Source organism: Girardinichthys multiradiatus, chromosome 4 (genome assembly GCF_021462225.1).
Source record: "Girardinichthys multiradiatus isolate DD_20200921_A chromosome 4, DD_fGirMul_XY1, whole genome shotgun sequence".
NCBI classification, from domain to species: Eukaryota; Metazoa; Chordata; class Actinopteri; order Cyprinodontiformes; family Goodeidae; genus Girardinichthys; species Girardinichthys multiradiatus.
This window is the reverse complement of record NC_061797.1, coordinates 31,394,287-31,413,991: the sequence shown is the minus strand read 5'-3', so window position 1 is coordinate 31,413,991 and position 19,705 is coordinate 31,394,287. Positions and strand designations below refer to the sequence as shown.

At 38.9% G+C, this 19,705-nt stretch overlaps 1 protein-coding gene across 11 annotated transcripts in view; it reads left to right on the top strand.

Annotated features, from left to right (window-relative positions):
• The window catches only part of ppfibp2a (PPFIA binding protein 2a), a 30,743-nt gene extending 11,655 nt beyond the window's left edge, over nt 1–19,088 (top strand). For 6 of the 11 annotated variants that reach the window (XM_047363562.1, XM_047363559.1, XM_047363567.1 and 3 more), the window contains 19 exons: nt 1,736–2,023; nt 2,279–2,371; nt 3,565–3,676; nt 3,868–3,900; nt 4,453–4,514; nt 5,142–5,220; nt 5,309–5,433; nt 5,538–5,605; nt 5,677–5,737; nt 6,094–6,235; nt 7,029–7,170; nt 10,919–11,044; nt 11,134–11,284; nt 11,421–11,532; nt 11,780–11,868; nt 11,982–12,104; nt 14,017–14,142; nt 18,074–18,262; nt 18,362–19,088. In XM_047363562.1, coding sequence (XP_047219518.1) covers nt 1,736–2,023; nt 2,279–2,371; nt 3,565–3,676; nt 3,868–3,900; nt 4,453–4,514; nt 5,142–5,220; nt 5,309–5,433; nt 5,538–5,605; nt 5,677–5,737; nt 6,094–6,235; nt 7,029–7,170; nt 10,919–11,044; nt 11,134–11,284; nt 11,421–11,532; nt 11,780–11,868; nt 11,982–12,104; nt 14,017–14,142; nt 18,074–18,262; nt 18,362–18,586 — 2,346 coding nt within the window. In that variant the 3' untranslated portion in view covers nt 18,587–19,088. The remainder of the gene's footprint in view (nt 1–1,735; nt 2,024–2,278; nt 2,372–3,564; nt 3,677–3,867; nt 3,901–4,452; nt 4,515–5,141; nt 5,221–5,308; nt 5,434–5,537; nt 5,606–5,676; nt 5,738–6,093; nt 6,236–7,028; nt 7,171–10,918; nt 11,045–11,133; nt 11,285–11,420; nt 11,533–11,779; nt 11,869–11,981; nt 12,105–14,016; nt 14,143–18,073; nt 18,263–18,361) is intronic. The other 5 variants (XM_047363569.1, XM_047363564.1, XM_047363560.1 and 2 more) reach the window with 4 other exon arrangements.
• Nucleotides 19,089–19,705: the final 617 nt, after the last annotated feature.

Here is a 19,705-nt window from a genome sequence, read left to right as displayed (position 1 = left end):
AGGAACCCAGGGCCAACCGCACCAGGATATGGTCTCACAAGGGGTCTGAGGATCTCATCTCAGTACCTAATGGCAGTCAGGCTACCTCTGGCGAGCACATGGAGGTCCGTGCTGCCCTCCCAAAAAAAGCCGCCCCATACCATTAATGACCCACTGCCAAACCGGTCATGCTGAAGGATGTTGCAGGCAGCAGAACCTGCTCTCCACAGTGTCTCCAGACTCTGTCACGTCTGTCACGTGTGCTCAGTGTGAACCTGCTTTCATCTGTGAGGATCACAGGGCACAAGTGGCGAATGTGCCAATCCTGGTGTTCTCTGGCAAATGCCAAGCGTGCTGCACGGTGTTGGGCTGTGAGCACAACCCCCATTTGTGGACGTCTGGCCCTCATACCATCCTCATGGAGTCGGTTTCTAACCGTTTGTGCAGACACATGCACATTTATGGCCTGCTGGAGGTCATTTTGCAGGGCTCTGGCAGTGCTCCTCCTGTTCCTCCTTGCACAAAGGCGGAGGTAGCGGTCCTGCTGCTGGGTTGTTGTCCTACGGCCTCCTCCACGCCTCCTGGTGTACTGGCCTGTCTCCTAGTAGCGCCTCCAGTCTCTGGACACTACGCTGACAGACACAGCAAACCTTCTTGCCACAGCTCACATTAATGTGCCATCCTGGATGAGCTGCACTACCTGAGCCACTTGTGTGAGTTGTAGAGTCCGTCTCATGCTACCACAAGTGTGAAAGCACCACCCATCATTCAAAAGTGACCAAAACATCAGCCAGAAAGCATAGGTACTGAGAAGGGGTCTGTGGTCGCCACCTGCAGAACCACTCCTTTTATTGAGTGTGTATTGCTAATCGCTAAAGATTTTCCCCTGTTGTCTATTCCATTTGAACAACAACATGTGAAAATGGTTGTCAATCAGTGTTGCTTCCTAAGTGGACAGTTTGATTTCACAGAAGTTTGATTTACTTGGAGTCATATTGTGTTGTTTAACTGTTCCCTTTATTTTTTTGAGCAGTGTATATATAAAATTATACAAAAACACACCCATAGTGAAATGTGGCTATTGCATGGGGTGCAAACATCATGTTCTGGGGCTACTTAACTTTGTCTAGGCGGATGCAATCAGTGACAGTTCTTAATTCCAATCAGTTTTGGCCTAAAACATGAAGAAAATTAAAATCAGCCAACAGAATTGCTTCACCTGCAGTTTTCGTTTTTGGGGGACAACGGGACACAGCATGTGTCAAATGGCTGAGCCAGAGTTCAGAACTAAATTTGTTTAACTAAAAATGTTTGGGGAAACACCTGAAGTGGGCTGTGGACAGGAGACATTCACAGCCCCCAAAATCTGTCAGGAGTCTGATTGATGTTTGACAATTTAGCAAGTTATCCCACATGATTTAATGTTATGTTATTCAAGTCATGTGGGATGGGGACAAACTGGTTTAATAAAACGTTAAGGGTGTCCACACTTATACAATCAGGTTGTTTTTTTAAATAATTTTTCATACAAACAGATTTTTTTTTCTTCTGTGGTAATTAACAGCATAACTGTGAAATTAAAGCTGTGAAAGTGCCTAAATGATTTATTTTGTTTCTATATTCTTTTCTTTGGGAAAATACCTGACATTTTAACAGGGGTGTAGACTGTTGAAATCCACAGTATGCACATATATTCTTTCTCTCTTTCTAAACATTTTTTTCTAAATTTTTTTTTCTCTCCCACTCTATCTGCCAGTCTGTAGTGAATTTTATTAGTGAACTGCAGGAGCAGATGTGTCAGTTTCAGAAGGAGATCAATAGCAAGATCCAGGAGAAAAAGCCCTTGGAGATCTCGACTGACAGCAAGTTTTCAGTGCTGTGCCTCACTGAGTCCGCTGCAGGCCGAGGCAAAAACATCATGGTGTCCTGTGATGGTCCCTCGGGGGGTATGCACAAGAAAGAGGGGACTCCAGACAGACCTTTGGGGAACCTGAGAGAGGGTAGCTCAGATGCAGAGCAGCGGTGCCACTGTGGAGGAGAAAGTGTAGGCATAGTTCACCTGCATGGCTTCCACTGTTGTGAACAGCATGGGTTGTCTCACTTTGAGTTGATCACCAGATGGAATTGAAACATTCACTTAATATCGTATGCAGTGTTAAATATATCTGAACAATTACCCTTGGAATATGGATTAACAAATGACATGTTAAGAATTGTCAATCATTAAAGATTGTTGTGTGAAATTACATCCAGTTGCTTTCACAAAGATGCAGATTGTAAAGGATGCTTCCTGTTTTAGGTTTTGCTAAAAGAACTCAGAATTCTCAAGGACAAAGTACAGTATCTTGAGGACCAGAAGTTACAGTATGAAAAGAAGCTCAAGGAAACCAAGGTAAAATATCTGTGTGTTGACATTGCAATACACTTTCCCAAATTCCGCTTTTAATTATCCACTCAACTTTCCGGAATGCGTTCCAGTCTGACATTTCAGCCAGGTAAGTGAGTCATTTTCTTATGCATGTGTTCTCTCTTACACCTATGCGTATGCTATATTTTCTATGCCATAGAAATGAATTAATAATAGCTTAGTCTATTTTAATTGCCATCTTTTGTGTTTTCACATATAGCTTTACCAAAGACTTCCCTGTTTTTTTTTTTTGTCTTCAACCAGAATGAGAAGCAGCAATTTCTTTGTAGCTCAGTTAAAATATACATTAAAAACACAAAGAAACCATGCTAACTGTTGAGATAAAAGGACTTTGTTGTCTATGGAAAGAACATGTAATTTAACATTTACAGTGTAGCATTGGTCAAAATGGGGCTTTTTAAAATATTTTGTTACATTCTCTTTTCCTTTAAAACCCTATATCGGGTTTTGGGGACTGGGGATCACATTTGCTGTAGTTTTTATATCAACAGACTGGCCACAAAAATTTTGTTAAAGAAGAGCACACCAAGATGACTGGGTTGTTAAGAAGTAAATATACTACAGGGTTTAGACCTACTTGAAAGATTTTGAAAAACAGTTTGAAGCTAGAGTTTACATCAACAGCTTGAAAGGAGATCTGAACCTCGTTGTGCAGCTGATTGTGGTTGACATTTTGTTAATATCTAACTTTTCATCATCCAGCTACACCACAAAATTGACTATTTGCCACTATATACTATACCTTGAAATGTGACAACTATGACAATGAATATTGAATATAGCAATTTATTCCTAAGATGGAGACATTTTAGCCTGAACAAAACTTTTCCATCTGTGTTTTCTTTATGTAACTTGCTTTAAACAAACGGAACTGGGGGAAGCTTTGTTCAACATTTGATGCTTTAGAATTCAGAAGAATAAAACTCTTCTATTCTTTGTTTGGGATATTTTATAAATAGCAAATGGTGAACAAAATGTAGCTGAACCTCACAAAATCTGGGCTTTCAGCATGGGGACCTGCTGGAATTATAATTTTGAATGCATGCATGTGTCCAGTCTTTATTAATGGTAAACCTTTTGGATGTAAAGCTTTTGTCAGCACAGTGAATAGACATGTTTCATTTCTGCTAAAATACCTAATTGTGTGTTGCCCTCAGGCAGAAATCTGCAGCCTTCAGCAGCTTCTGCTCAGTAAGAATGCAGAGATCGAAAGCTTGCACACTCAGTTGCTGGCTAGACCTCCTCTGACCCCAGAGATCTCAGAGAGAGGTAAGCAAATCATTCATGCACCTTTTAGCCCTCAAGCAATCTGCCAGTGACATGCTACCAATTCATACACATTCCTAGATAAAGACAATTATTGTCTTATAGTGTTTTGCAATCAGTAACAGCTATAGAAAAATGTTGCCTTCACCTTATATAAACTGTGTTTTTTGAGGGTTTCTGTGTCTCTCTCTCAGAGGAGATGTACAGGAAGAGGCTAAACACCAAATGTAAGCCTATGCAGCACTTCATAAAAATCCCTTGGGCCTTATCTACTTTTGATCTTATGTTCACTACCTTTTCTCTAATGGCCCTTTCTTTGATTATCTTTTTTGTTTCCTATGCTTTGACATTTTTGACAATCATCAAAGTAATCATTAAATTACTACTTCACTCTTCTTTATTGTCTTTATGTATTTCTAAAGAAATAATTTCCTTATTGATCAAAAACTATTTTTCTCGAAGGTGTTGACTCATTATACACAGCCATTTACTGGAAATGCTGATGTATGCCTGTTGATGCACAGAAAGCATAAACAGTGGGTCTACAGGACTGGATATGTAAAAGTAAACACAAAATTAGCTTTTAATGGTGTGTAAAAATGTTCAAACTAATACACAAATGTGGGCTAGATAATAATATTTGAAGAAATTAATCGCAGCCATGCTAGCACATTCCCATTTTCTCTGAATAATTTTTTCCCATTCAGGGATTTCTAATCGTATAACATGAACAAGGGCCAAAGAAGACTAATAAATGGTGTAACTTTATTGTGACTTAGATCAAGAACTACAAAGACTTCGCAGTGGAATGAAGTCACTGGTTGCTGCCAATGATGTAAAGGTAAGCTCGAAAAGATGTGGATATAACTGAAATTATTTCATGACGGTACACATTTTATGACGATCTACTTTAGTTAACTGCTCTGTATATGGACACAAATTTGTTTTTCAAATGTCTGAAAGTAGCTGCTGTTATTTCTTAGAGGTACCACCCTCTTGACATTTATAGCACAGAGGGTCTTTTGTATTCTTCCGCCCAAACTATCTCGTACTTTAAGCATTTGCAGACCAACTTACATGTGGCACACATGTAAGTTGGTCTGCACACACACACACACACACACACACACACCCTAAGAGGAGCTTTTTTAGACTAGCCACAATTAAGCAGGCTTTGCTCTGCCAAGTTTAATTTTGGAGTGAGCTGCATTAAGATAACTATGGCAAAACCAGGCATGGGCAGCACTTCAAAAAACACACAGCTGGTTGCCGCAAAAAGCTGTTTCCACGGAGGTCTGGGTCTATTCCCTCCCTGTCCATTACTTTGATGTAAAGGCCATATGGTCTGTGGGCGTATCAGCCACCAGCCGAGTAAAACCAGCAGCGGGTGTTCGTGCTTCTTTACATTAAACGAAAATCCTAATAGGGTTAGGTTGACTTTAAAGTTCCCCTGCTGTGTTTTCTGCAGGACAAACAGATTGAGGAGCTCACTCTGCTCCTGAATCAGTGCCGACAGTTCAGAGAGGTTACCCACATCTCAAGACAAGGTAATGGGATTTTGAACTATTTTACTTTTTTTATTGACTAAACTTCTACCCATCTGATGTACAATGTGTAATCCTTACCTTGTGGTAGCTCCATCTGCTGTTCTTTCCTCGTCAAATGGTCGGACTGCTTCAAGTAGCAGTGAGGAAGTAGACCACGTGCTGACCAAGACTGTTGACTCTGCCAGTTCCAAATCTGATGATGTGAAGTCTCAAGTGGGTTTAAATAAATCCAGCTTATTTAAAGTTTGCATGAAAAAAATCTGATGAAACAGTTCATAAATATACTTTATATGTGTATTTTTTTTAATCCTTTACAGGTTTCAACAAGTAGTTCATCCTCCCAGCAAACATCCTTTCAGTCAATTCAGAAAGATGGTGATTCCAGGTAGTAAAGCACCCTTTTTGTCATAATGAAATTAATACTTCTGTCTGAGCATATTGTGTTTTTTCTTGCAGAATAGAGCCACAGACTTTATCAAGTAGCTTGAATGACATAACAAATGGACATTCACCAAAGGTATTTTGCAGTTCTTGTAATGTATTTATCTTACACTTAATGTAATCAACAGGCTTCTATCCTTGAAGGTTCTTTGTTACACATTTATGATGTGACATGCACATGTGTGGTTTTTAGCCATTTTAAGTGGTAGTAAATCTGGGGATATCTTACTTTATTCTCCAAACATAGCATTTTGTTACATTTTTCAAAAATAGCTATTTGTCCAAATATGTAAAACAAAACACAAAGGCGGTTGTAGAACGTCTTCATTTCTTTCATTGACTGTAAATGTATTACATTTGAGTTCATTCAATTGCATAAGCATTATCAATAATTATCTCCCTTTTTATTTATTTGTTTCAATTTGTGAATAGTTTCTGCATGGTGGTTTGGATGATGGTAGAAGTCAGACTTTGCCTGTGAATTCAACTCTCCAGGAACAAAATGAGATTGGTGATGCAGATATTGAGAGTCAAAAACATCCAGATGGGAGTGAAGATGGAGACTCCTGCCAAAGTAAATTCACACAAAAAGCTTCAGACTGTTATTTATGATATGATAAGTTGTGTGCTATAATGAGCTTTGGTATAGGATCTCTCAGCATAGTGATTCCCATGAGAGCAGACAGGATTCATATTTGGAGCTATAACCACTCTGTTCTGAAAAGACCACCACTGCATGCTTGATCACAGCTAATTGCAGAGGCTCCTGTCAGAGCAGATGGATCTTGGGATAGGGTTACTTACCCAGCCTAACCTCTCCCTTGCCTGGACCAACCACATTAAGCCCAGCTCCACCCTTCCATGATGTGACTGACCATTTTAAAATCCAGGCACGCCCTGTTATCTCTAAAGCATTTGCTCTGACAACAGACTTTATTATGAAGATAATGCCATGTGAATTATCCTAAACCTTTTTTTTTCTCTTGATACATTTACCCAGTGACCTGTAACCTGCATTCATCAACAGAACATTGTGAGAAGTCAGCCTGCCGCACATGTTCCACATTAAATATATATAAATCTGGCACAATTTTCACTCATTATCATCAAGATATTGTCTCTAGCATTTCCTTAACTACAGGAAACGGATCAAATCTTTACTCAAATGTCATCAATCAAGAGCATGTTTTTGGCAGGATGTTGCTGGAGCTTAGTTTACCCTGCAATCCTGAGAAAAGTGCTTTTTCAACAACACAAACACATCTGCAAATAAATTCCATAAAATGAATGGTTATTGTTTGGAAACAATCAATCTGCATCCTTTTTGTCCATAGTTACTGACTTTGGCTTTCATAATATCTTTTAAGGAAAGTTAAAGAAAGCCAATGACTGCACAACCAGTGAGAATTCCCCTGTTCATTGTGAGGCACATGCACAGCCTGGCCAGCGAGCTGTGGGATCTCCTGAATACATAAAGAACAATAGGAGCTTCAAGAGATTTTGGGGAAAGTAAGTACAGAGACACAAAAACAAGTAAACACTGCACAACCAATCAGAAACAGGTCCCACTTATTTTAGGTTTTTTAAATATCTGTTTACATTTTTACAAATATATATCTACACCGATCTAACAACTCCAAAAACCATTCTATAATAAAGGCAACATAATGTCAGTTAATACTATATAAATGACTGTATAAATGGCTATTCAATACCCCAATCACATTATTGAGTATTTTCCATTTGGTTTCTGAATGTCAATATAAGTAACGCTGCCTTGGGTAAAAACCTCCCCAGCCTCACATTTTTTACAATTTTAACACTGTGGAGGTTACACATGATTACAACATAACCCAGGCTGCCATGATTTATTTTGTATAAAAAAGCAAACATGTAGTGGTGTCACAACATGTGGTAATATTGTACCCTTTCCTGATGCAGCAGTAGACTGTGAACTCCATATGGTTGATCCCAACACACAGGCATTATGCAAATTATTCTCTCACCCACTTCCCGTTTCCCTGGGCGTTGTGGGTAGCTCTTCACCTTAACCACAGGTCATCTACCAGAGGCCTCAGAGCTTGAAGGTCCTTCACACATTTTTTTGCTGTTTCTAGGAACAACCCGTGTGCTCCAATGACCACTGACACTACTGTTGCCTTTACCTGCCATGCTCTCTCTAGCTCTTCCCTGAGCCCTTGGTGTTTCTCCTTTTTTTTGTGTTCCTCTTTCCTGACATTTCGATTATTTGGTTTCTATTCCACACAGATGTTTCTGTATACTGTACCGACATTCCATGTTCCTTTTCTGCCAGCCTTTTACACCCTGCTGTGAAATGCTGGATTGTTTCAGGGATTGTTCAGGCTTTCTTTTACAGCCTGCACCTGGGATATTGCCTGGTGTGTTAGATCTGGGCCTCTATTGATCTGGTGCTCAAGGATTGCTTTTGCACTGCCATGATCAGTGCTTCTGAGCTGTCGTTCAGAGTGGGCCTTTCCAGCCATTGGTAGTATTTGGACATATCAGTCACTTCCGCTATCTGTCATGGAGCTTTTCCTCCCATCATGGTTACCCCTACTCCTTCTCTTCCAGTTTCCATTGTTTCAGACATTCATTGAGTGCTACACCCTTGGGCCCATCTTCCTGATGTATTCTTGGAGCTTGGATGTTTTATCTTTGAACTTGGCTCTGATGCTCACTGGTCCTGTGCACCCATTCTGTGTGCTTACTATGGAGCCTGTGGATACTAGATTTGGTGTGGAATCCACCATATATGGCGAGACTAAATTTCTTCCTTTGGCCCACTTATCATGCTAGCAGGGTATCTAATTACTGGAAAGGTATAACTGTTGATTGCCTGAACCTTGTTCTTGCCATTGAGCTGATTTCTCAGAACTTGCCATACTCGTTTCATGTATATGACTGTTGCTGCTTTTCTTGTGGCTTCTTTGCAGAATTCCAAGGTACTTATAGCTCTCATCAACATCTGCTATTCTTCCATCGGGGAGTGCAGTTCTCTCTGTGTGGATTATCCTTCCTTCCTTCACTTTGGCTCACTGATCCACACCACAAGAATCTACAGTAGGGACATTGGAATGTCATTTTGGCTAGAAAAATGTAGCCCGATAGTGACAATGTCTATAAGCATATGGTTTGATGTCATTCATGTAGAGAAGATTACTGAAAATGGCCCTATTTCTGAGTTTGTATCAATAGTCCATGTTGTTGACTTGTTGGCTGAGGGGGTTCAGGCCTGTGCAGAACACAGGGGAAAAAGCATCTCCTTGGTACATGGCACATTTGATCAAGACTTGCGCAACTGGCTCAAAGGTCTCTTTAAGGGTGGCTTTCCACAGCCTCATCGAGGTTGCAACAAAGACTCTGTGTAGTTGACCTTATACAACTTCAGGCACTCCAGGATCCACATGTGTGGCATTGAGTCACAGATTTTCTTGTATATTGGTTCAGTTAGTGCACTGTTTTTTTCTTTTTCTTTTTTTTGTCTGTCTGGTTTTGCAGTCCCAGGCAACTATTATATCAAACAATAGCTGGTGTTTGGCTCATCTGTTATTTTAACCTTTGCCCTTTTGTGCCTCTTCCATGTATTGGTACATGTGCCTGCTTATCTTAGACAGGAGCTACCATGATGTGAAGAAACAGGATGTTGGCCGATAGTTGGAAGGGATTGGGGATCTTTCATTTTCAAGACTGTTTGGCCTTTGGTCAGCAATTCAGTGTTAGTCCCAGTCCTCAGCATTTGGTTCATTTGTGCTGCTATGCTCTCATGGAAAGAAGTCAGCTCCTTGAGCCAGTAGGCAAAGATAATGTATGGGATTGGTGCTGTCCAGTTCTTCATACCTGAGAGTCTTTGTTGGATGTATGCTACTGTGATATCCACTGGACTTTGTTCAGGGAGATTAGTCTGGTATGCTGGTAGATCAATTAGCTACTTTGCATTGTTATGCGATGCTTCTTTCTTCCATATGTCTTTCCAGTACTGTGCAGTCTCCAGCCTTGGTTGGTTTGCTTGTGTGTTATCATACCACTGGGAGTACACTTTAACTGGCTCAGTTGAGAATAGCCGGTTTATTCAACCCTCTTCTATTCCACTGATGTGTCTATTCAGTCAGAGAGCCAAGGCTTGTAGTCTTTGTTTGGCAGTTTCCAGAGCCTTAGGTATGGGCATCTCTTTGTGTTTCTTGGGTATTCCGTTTCTGGTTGTGACTTTCTTGATTTCTGACAATTGGCTTACTACTTACTGTGTTGCCTTGATTTTTACTTCCAATCATGGACATGGGCATTGTCCATTGTGGTCGCCGTTACCTTTTACACATGCTTCTCAAGGATCACTGTTGCTGTACTGTATATCAGTTAGTTGGTTTCTGTGATGGTTGCTGTAGGGGTTGTACTTAATGCTTTATTCACATTCTCTAGGAGATTGTCTGGAAGTACTTCACTCAACTTTGTTGTCAGTGTCAGGATTGACATGCACTTAACATAGCCTTGAACGTATGTCTCACATCAGTAACTCCCGCATTCATTTTTGTCATTGGGGCTTAGTACACAATCTCGGGGAGATTTCGAGGGGAGTAGTCGGCATTGATGTTGGCTCCCTCATGTGACCTTGTTACCTTGCTCTCCCTTGCTATAGCATTAATATGTCACAGCTCCTGAAACTCTACTAATGAAAACAACTGCCATTTGTGGATGTTGGAATGCTGAGCTACTAAATGTTTGGGTATGAAAGCATAATTTTTTCCACAGTCTTTTCATGTAGCCCCACTGCCTAGCATTACTGGAGTAGCACCATTGCAACAGTGCCTTTCCCTTGTACTCAATGTCATCATGTTCTAGTTACCCATTTCTCATCAATGTGCCCCGTTTCCTCAACACTTGATGCAGACCTTGTTTGACAGAGCAACATCTGAGTTGGTATGCTTCTCAGTTGATTTGCTCTGATGTTATGAGGTAGGCAGTAAGTTTTAAGATTCTGCCCTAAGGACCAAGACTGGAAGATGGTATAAACCAGCTAAATATTGATAAATATTCGAACATGGGAGTTGGACTGAGCTATCCTGCTGCAGTGAATTGGAATATCAGCAAAAAGGTTATTTATTTCTATCTGTCTGTCTGCACACACGGACCTATCGAGATATAGATAATAGAGAGATATATCACCTTCAATTTTTGATCATTTACTTTGACAATCAAACCTGCAATCCATTTAATTTGCCAGTTTGCACTTTTATTTATACAGGCTTCGAAGAACACAGTCTGGGGGCTTCCAGCCTGCAGATCCAGATGCCGGCCCATTTAGAAGAGGTGGCTTGCGTGCAACAGCAGGGCCTAGACTTACCCGAACTCCTGAATCTAACACCACACGGTAATACCAATTGTGTTTTTACATTTTCTTACTTTCATTTTCATAATAAATAACATATTTTGTCTCTTTATGCATTTTGTTGATGTCAGTGATCTGAATATTCCATTCAGCCAATGGACCAAGGAGCAGGTGTGTGGCTGGCTTGAGGACTATGGACTTGGTCTATACATTAATCTCACCAGACAGTGGGTTGAAAATGGGCAGACACTTTTGTCAGCCACACCTCAAGATTTTGAGAAGGTTAGAGAACTTTATGCTAAACTGAACACCAGTGGACAAAAAAAGACATCATTTCATTTTATATTGACTAATACAGATATAAAACCTATCTGAACTAATGGTTTGTTTCCATTCTGACTTTTCTCTCTGATTTCAGGAGATGGGCATGAAGCATCCCCTTCACAGGAAAAAGCTGCAACTTGCTTTGAGGGCCTTTACTTCTAAAGTTGCAGAGAAATCTGCAGAGCTGGACCACATCTGGGTCACCCGTAAGAGTTTATCTGCATTGAATTTTTCTCAGACTGTTCTAATTTGAGTTAAATCTATGATCACAAAGCACAGTTCCTTATGCCACAAACCCAGGAAACAGTGTAATATGTAAATACATTTGACAATGAAATGTAAATATTACCATCTGTTAAAACATGGAAATTAAACTCAACACAGTTTTTGCACATAGCATGTTTTATATTATATTTAATGAGAACATTTATGCAGTATTTTTTTCCTATGAAGGCTGGCTGGATGATATCGGATTGCCTCAGTATAAAGACCAATTCCATGAGGCTAGAGTAGATGGTCGGATGATACAGTATCTCACTGTGGTAAGGCCTATTCAAATGCATACACAATTTTCAAACACACAGGCAAGTCATAAAGCTGTTTTGGTTGTTGTGTGAAGGCAAACTTTAAATCAAATCCACTTTTGTCGTCTCAGAATGATCTCCTGACTCTAAAAGTCACCAGCCAGCTTCATCATCTCAGCATTAAATGTGCTATTCATGTCCTTCATGCCAATAAGTTCAACCCAAACTGTCTTCGACGGAGGCCAGGTGAAGAGGTGGGTAAACATGAAAAGTCCCAAGTTGAAACAGAAATTATATTTGTTGTAAAATTCAGGGAACAAAAGAGGTCATGCCTCATTGATATTAAAAAGCATGGGTGATCTTAAAGGGTACATATCATGCTTTTAAACCCTTCCTTTTCCTATTTAAATCATTCAGGTCTGTGTAAAGTGGAACTGCAATGCTTTGGTTTGAATTTGTCGTTATTTTAGCTCCTCACATGTTCATTTTACAAATTTCTTAAGCTACCTTTATGACAGTCTAGTTTTGCTGTGGTCTCTTTAAATGCAAATGAGACACTTCACACTCCATCCACCTCCAGGCTGCAGAGCTATACAAGATTCAATTTTTTTTTTATTGTCCTTGATAAATATCAACAAATGTCTTAAAAACAAGAAGTAAATACAAAATCATTGCACCAACAATGTGTTATGTTTACTAATGCATGAGAACAGCACTAAAACTGATATTGTGGCTGTAAGCTATCAAATCCAACAAACAGCGATGGTTGATTAACAGGCTTTTGCTGAGCTGCAATCATCTAAATGTGTGTAAGTGTGTTAAAGCTAGCAAACGTCAGGACCTTGCAAGGACTGACTTTGAACACTCCTACCCTAGTAGGCTACATGAAAAATGTAAATTCTTAAACAAAAGCAGAGAAAAGTTAAGGTGTTCAGAGTAATAACAAAAGCTGTAATCCCATTACTAATGTTACTGACAACATCAAGATTTTAAAAAGGCATCAAAAAAGATGCCTTTTTAAAATCTTAATGCTACCACAAATTGAATAAACACAACTTTTAAACAAGACCCCAACATAATTAATGAGTTATCTAGTGCTAGCGTCAAGAACATCACTGAATGCATTCGGATCATGTGTTTCCCAAGGCAAAAAGGGCAACCAAACAGATTGCAAAACTGTTTAATATTGTTATTCAAAACACACAATAAGGTAATGTCCTTAAGGAACTAAAAGCAAGCGCACAACGCTAACATTAGCAGGAGGCACGAAGCTGTGCTATCAAAACAACAGTATGTTATATTAACTCCTCAACAATCAAGCTTGCTGTCATTTTACCGTTATCTGCAGCTTACCTGTTTGCTCTGTCCGTCACTTCCATAGACAGAAGGAACTGATCCCTCAGACAGAAGGAGTGTTTCGGATAATCCTTCTTCGTACTGGCCGAGGTTGCTGAAACACTCCTCCCTGAAGTGCTTTGTGCAAACAATGAAGACTTTCCCCGATGTCGGCATGTTTCCATGAAAAATTAAATTTAACCAGGCACTCCAAAAAGGTTCTGATCCTGGGGGACGGTGTAATGACTGGTGTGGGTTAATACATCCGACAACAGAACATTTAGATTTTTCTGCTTGTTGCTTCACCATCCTTCAACTTGAACTACAAGAATACTGCGAGGAAAAAAATGGCAGATTCACTGGATTGGTTAGCCGGAAATTCATGACCACTTTATAAGTTCCACAGAAAATACTGTGACGTAATGGAGAACGAAACGAAATAGAAAATTTTAAAATCTGAACAGACAGACCAAATATGACTCAAAAAGCATCTAAAAATATATCATTGAACGTCTAGAAAATATGACTTTAGTTACTCCAGATCCTGTAGAGACTCCTAATACACAAAAACACGCGTTTAAGAACTAAAAAGGTGGATTTTGCATGATATTTCCCCCTTTTGAAATGACTCTTTACTGTAATGATGTAATATCATAAGCTTCCACAGGATGGCAGCAAAGGTTAAATGAGCTTAGACCCAGGCATTGATAGCACAGAGGGTTCTTACTATTCATCAAGGTTAATTAAATATTTTTATAGAGTACGAGTCAAGTAGGTATTTGTGTGATTTAAGTGGGGTTTTTTTCAATGAGTTTTTGCTTTTATTCCCAGAAACACCCCTCACCTTCAGAGGTAGTACAGTGGTCAAACCACTGTGTAATGGAGTGGCTAAGAGCAGTTGATCTTGCTGAGTATGCTCCTAATCTACGGGGGAGTGGTGTTCATGGTGGCCTGATTGTAAGTACTGTAAAAAAAAAAACTAAAAAAACTTACCGGTCTGTGTTTTTGTGGTACTGTATTGAATAGAATATTCTCATTGCTATTGTACATCTAACAAAATCAAAAAGATTGCAATTGCTTTTGGAAAAGAACAGCAAGCTTGGTCTAAAAAAGACAAAAAAGGTTAAATGAAAAATCGCCCTAAAAGGGTATTACCATATTATATCAAAATAAATTGTTTAAATAAGTTTAGAATTTTTATTAAAAGGTCTTTTTTATATAGTATACATAGTTGACAAATCAAAAATACAGCTAAAGTGATTGTTAGTTCTAGAACATCTAATATGCAAGAACCTAATTGATTGTCTAAGAGTTTAAATCATCTCCATCTGCTTTGGTTGCAAATGTTTGTTAATCAAATCTTTCAAATACACTGTTACATTGTATTGCCAAAAACACTTGGTCACTCAACCAAATAATGGTATTTAGTTGTTTCAATCCCTTCCAAGGCCACAGGCGTAACCCAACACAATGTGATACAGACTACTTTTAGAAACATTTGTAAAGAATGGACAGCTCTCAGAAGCTCAGTGTATTTTAATGTGCTCTCATTAAAGGATGCCGCCTGTGCAAAAAGTTCTTTGTGATCAAATATTTCACTCTCAACCTATCACAGAGTGGAAGGGATGGTAGTGGCAGCAACTCGGCCACAAAGTAGAAGGCCATGTAAAATCACAGAGAAGAGGTTGCCCATATTCTGCAGATTCAATAGCTACAGACCTCCAAACTTCGTGTGGCTTTCAGATTAGCTCAATACCAGTGTGTGGAGACTTTCATGAAATGGGCTTCCATGGTGGAGCTGCTTTATTCAAGCTATATACAGGTCCTTCTCAAATTATTAGCATATTGTGATAAAGTTCAATATTTTCCATAATGTAATGATGAAAATTTAACATTCATATATTTTAGATTCATTGCACACTAACAGAAATATTTCAGGTCTTTTATTGTCTTAATACGGATGATTTTGGCATACAGCTCATGAAAACCCAAAATTCCTATCTCACAAAATTAGCATATTTCATCCGACCAATAAAATAAAAGTGTTTTTAATACAAAAAACGTCAACCTTCAAATAATCATGTACAGTTATGCACTCAATACTTGGTCGGGAGTCCTTTGGCAGAAAATGACTGCTGTATCAAGGCACCTCAGTGGGAAGTCTGTGGGAAGGAAAAAGTGTGGCAGAAAACGCTGCACAACGAGAAGATGTGACCACACCCTGAGGAAGATTGTGGAGAAGGGCCGATTCCAGACCTTGGGGGACCTGCGGAAGCAGTGGACTGAGTCTGGAGTAGAAACATCCAGAGCCACCGTGCACAGGCGTGTGCAGGAAATGGGCTACAGGTGCCGCATTCCCCAGGTCAAGCCACCTTTGAACCAGAAACAGCGGCAGAAGCGCCTGACCTGGGCTACAGAGAAGCAGCACTGGACTGTTGCTCAGTGGTCCAAAGTACTTTTTTCGGATGAAAGCAAATTCTGCATGTCATTCGGAAATCAAGGTGCCAGAGTCTGGAGGAAGACTGGGGAGAAGGAAATGCCAAAATGCCAGAAGTCCAGTGTCAAGTACCCACAGTCAGTGATGGTCTGGGGTGCCATGTCAGCTGCTGGTGTTGGTCCACTGTGTTTTATCAAGGGCAGGGTCAATGCAGCTAGCTATCAGGAGATTTTGGAGCACTTCATGCTTCCATCTGCTGAAAAGCTTTATGGAGATGAAGATTTCATTTTTCAGCACGACCTGGCACCTGCTCACAGCGCCAAAACCACTGGTAAATGGTTTACTGACCATGGTATCACTGTGCTCAATTGGCCTGCCAACTCTCCTGACCTGAACCCCATAGAGAATCTGTGGGATATTGTGAAGAGAACTTTGAGAGACTCAAGACCCAACACTCTGGATGAGCTAAAGGCCGCTATCGAAGCATCCTGGGCCTCCATAAGACCTCAGCAGTGCCACAGGCTGATTGCCTCCATGCCACGCCACATTGAAGCAGTCATTTCTGCAAAAGGATTCCCGACCAAGTATTGAGTGCATAACTGTACATGATTATTTGAAGGTTGACGTTTTTTGTATTAAAAACACTTTTATTTTATTGGTCGGATGAAATATGCTAATTTTGTGAGATAGGAATTTTGGGTTTTCATGAGCTGTATGCCAAAATCATCCGTATTAAGACAATAAAAGACCTGAAATATTTCAGTTAGTGTGCAATGAATCTAAAATATATGAATGTTAAATTTTCATCATGACATTATGGAAAATAATGAACTTTATCACAATATGCTAATATTTTGAGAAGGACCTGTATTCGTTCAGAAATTTCTTTCTGTGTCTTACCCTCTTGCTTGAGGGTGTCAATAGTGGCCTTCTGGACAGCAGTCAGGTCGGCAGTCTTACCCATGATTGGGGTTTTGAGTGATGAACCAGGCTGGGAGTTTTAAAGGCCTCAGGAATCTTTTGCAGGTGTTTAGAGTTAACTCGTTGATTCAGATGATTAGGTTCATAGCTCGTTTAGAGACCCTTTTAATGATATGCTAATTTTGTGAGATAGGAATTTTGGGTTTTCATGAGCTGTATGCCAAAATCATCCGTATTAAGACAATAAAAGACCTGAAATATTTCAGTTAGTGTGCAATTAATCTAAAATATATGAATGTTAAATTTTCATCATGACATTATGGAAAATAATGAACTTTAACACAATATGCTAATATTTTGAGAAGGACCTGTATATATTCTGAAAAAAAAATGGTCAAAACCACACTTCTAAACATATTTTAAGCTGTTAAAGCTTTAAGGGGTGTGGCAAATCCACATCAAAGCCTTTGCATAAAAAATAGGATGTACTTCAAGTTATGTGTAAAAAGAAAAGTGACACTTTTGTAGAAGTAACATAAGGTTTCATTCTATTTCACTACATTTAAGTTTTATTTTATTTATAGCTCAGACGAAGACAGCAGAAACACAAACTCATTTAAGTGTAACTAAGTAAGTACTTTATATCATACGTAAGACTGATTTTGAATAAACTGTATTTATAGATAATTGCCATCTCACAAGAATCATCCAGGCTTTTGTGTTTGTGTCCTTAACACATGCCTGCAATATGTTTCTTTTGTCCATTTCTAAGCATTTCTACTTTCATTTTACTGTGAACAAGTGGAAGTGTTCTCAAACTTAATGTTAACAATCCAGCAAATTGAGCTGACACATTTAGGAACAACACAAAACTAGCAAGGATACCACTGGCTTTGAAGCAAAACTTTCAACCAACCGCTATAGAAGGCCACAAGACAAGTCCGGTGGTTCCATCCTGGGAACTTTAGAAACCACTAACAATTATTGTGATGTTAGTTCTACATTTCACAAACATCATTATAAGGGCATCTTGGAATTGTATTTGAGACATTCTCCTCACAGTTCCCACAGATTTAAAAAGCAGACAGAATGCCCTTTTTGTTTTTTTATATTTTAATTATTATTTTCAGGGATTTTTTTATTGGTTTGAGTTTTTTTTTATCAGTGTTTCACATGCCATTGCTCAACATTTCAATGGTATACAGAATCACCTGTTTCAGACATAGGTTCTACAAGAGGGCACTCATTCAGTCCTGAGGGCCAACAAAGAGCAAGCTAACATAGCAGCCATGATGCATTAAAGGAGTGCAAACATATTTAATCACCCACCTTCACTTGCAAGGTTAAGCCACCATCCTATAACAGTAACGTGGAAGGGACAAGAAACGTGGCTTCAGAAAAGGAATCTTTCTGTTCACTTACTTTTTTACAGGTTGTCTTCAAAATGTTTCATAACCTAACCACTAGATTTTCATTGTGAGGATAAAATGTTTTGTTTTTAGTTTGTTTTTTTTGTTTTTTCTTTTATAGATCTTGGAGCCTCGCTTCAGTTCTGAGACATTGGCATTGCTTTTAAACATTCCTCCACAGAAGACTTTGCTCCGACGTCATCTTGCCACTGCCTTTGCTACCCTGGTTGGGCCTCAAGCCATGCAGGAGAAACGAGAGTATGGTAACGCCACAGGCCATGTACCACTAACTACCACTGCTAAAGTTAAAGTAAGATTCCCATTTGAAGAAATCATTTTGTAGTTGTTACAAAAAATAACATATCAAAATTGATGAATATTGTGTTGTAACCTTTTGTATTTTTTTCAGCCAAAGAAGCTGGGCTTCACCCAATTCAGTCATCTCAGAAAAAGGAAACCGGATGAATCTGCAGATTACATCTGCCCAATAGACAGTGAGGCAGTAACAGGCAACAGGGTTTCTCAATTGCTCTCTCCAGCACACAGAGGCTTTAGCTCAACTTTGGACAGAGAAGTTGAAAAGTGGCAACCGGCAGCTGTGAAAGCTCAAACTGATGGTCCAGATAATACCTGAATAAACATTCTCTCTGCTATTTACTGATTTACAGTTTGCAAAATAATCTGAATTTCCACCAGGATGTATTCATGCTAGGATTTGCTGGATGGTGAAGACATTATGAATGCATGTAATTATGAATGCATGTAACACGTGTTTTATTTGTCATTGACTTTTTGATCAGATGTAATTTTTAAAATATCAGTATTTAAGATGTAAAGATGGCTTATACTATGTAAATATTATTGAAAATGCTGTTTCCTGCATTCCGTATGAAGATTGATTCCAAAGCTTGCTTTAAAACAGTTTTATTGATAATTTTGTACCTAAATGTATGTATATGTTTTGATCTATATCAGAATTGTCTGCACAGCAAAATAATTGAGGTACTTCAAGTCAGGTACTTCATGATTGTTTCATTATCTTTTTAGAAATTTCTAATTTTGTCTTTTTATTCAGTATTTTAGACCTTAAAATAAAGCTATTTTGCAAATACGTCTAATTAAAGCATTAACCTTAAGGAGTGCCTTTTCCTCATAATTATTAAGATAGCATCAGTAAATAGACATTTTAGAATGTTTTTGGAGCTATGAGTAACATTAACATATATATTTATGTTTCAATGTGGGGTTTGAATACACAGAAGCTATATGCACACATGTTTACTGAATTATACCACACTATTTTTTTTTGGTCAGGAATAGATGTGCTTATTTTAAGATAGTTGCTGCAGTGTGTTTAAAAACTGCCCCCTGGAAGCAAAAGTCAAAGTACAGAAACTGTTTGTGTAATTTTGAGTTTTAAGTTTTATTATGGGTTTCTTTACCACTTTAAATTCTTAATGCTTACACCATGCAAATATTTTTGGTAATTGTCTCATTGTAGTTTACAAAACCTGAATGTTGCTGACAAATCTGAAAGGTAACAGGTTTTCATTTAGTCAAGTGCCACATCGATATGATGTATGTAGAAAAACTGTTACATACTGGCAATTAATCAAAAGCCCCGCATGCCAGTTTAACTAACCCATTGTGGACTTCTGCAAAAGTAAAACATTTATTTGAAAGCAAATAATCACCTGGATTTAAAGTATCATATTTCTATTTGAGACCAGTCTTCAGACTGTTGCTTTACTCT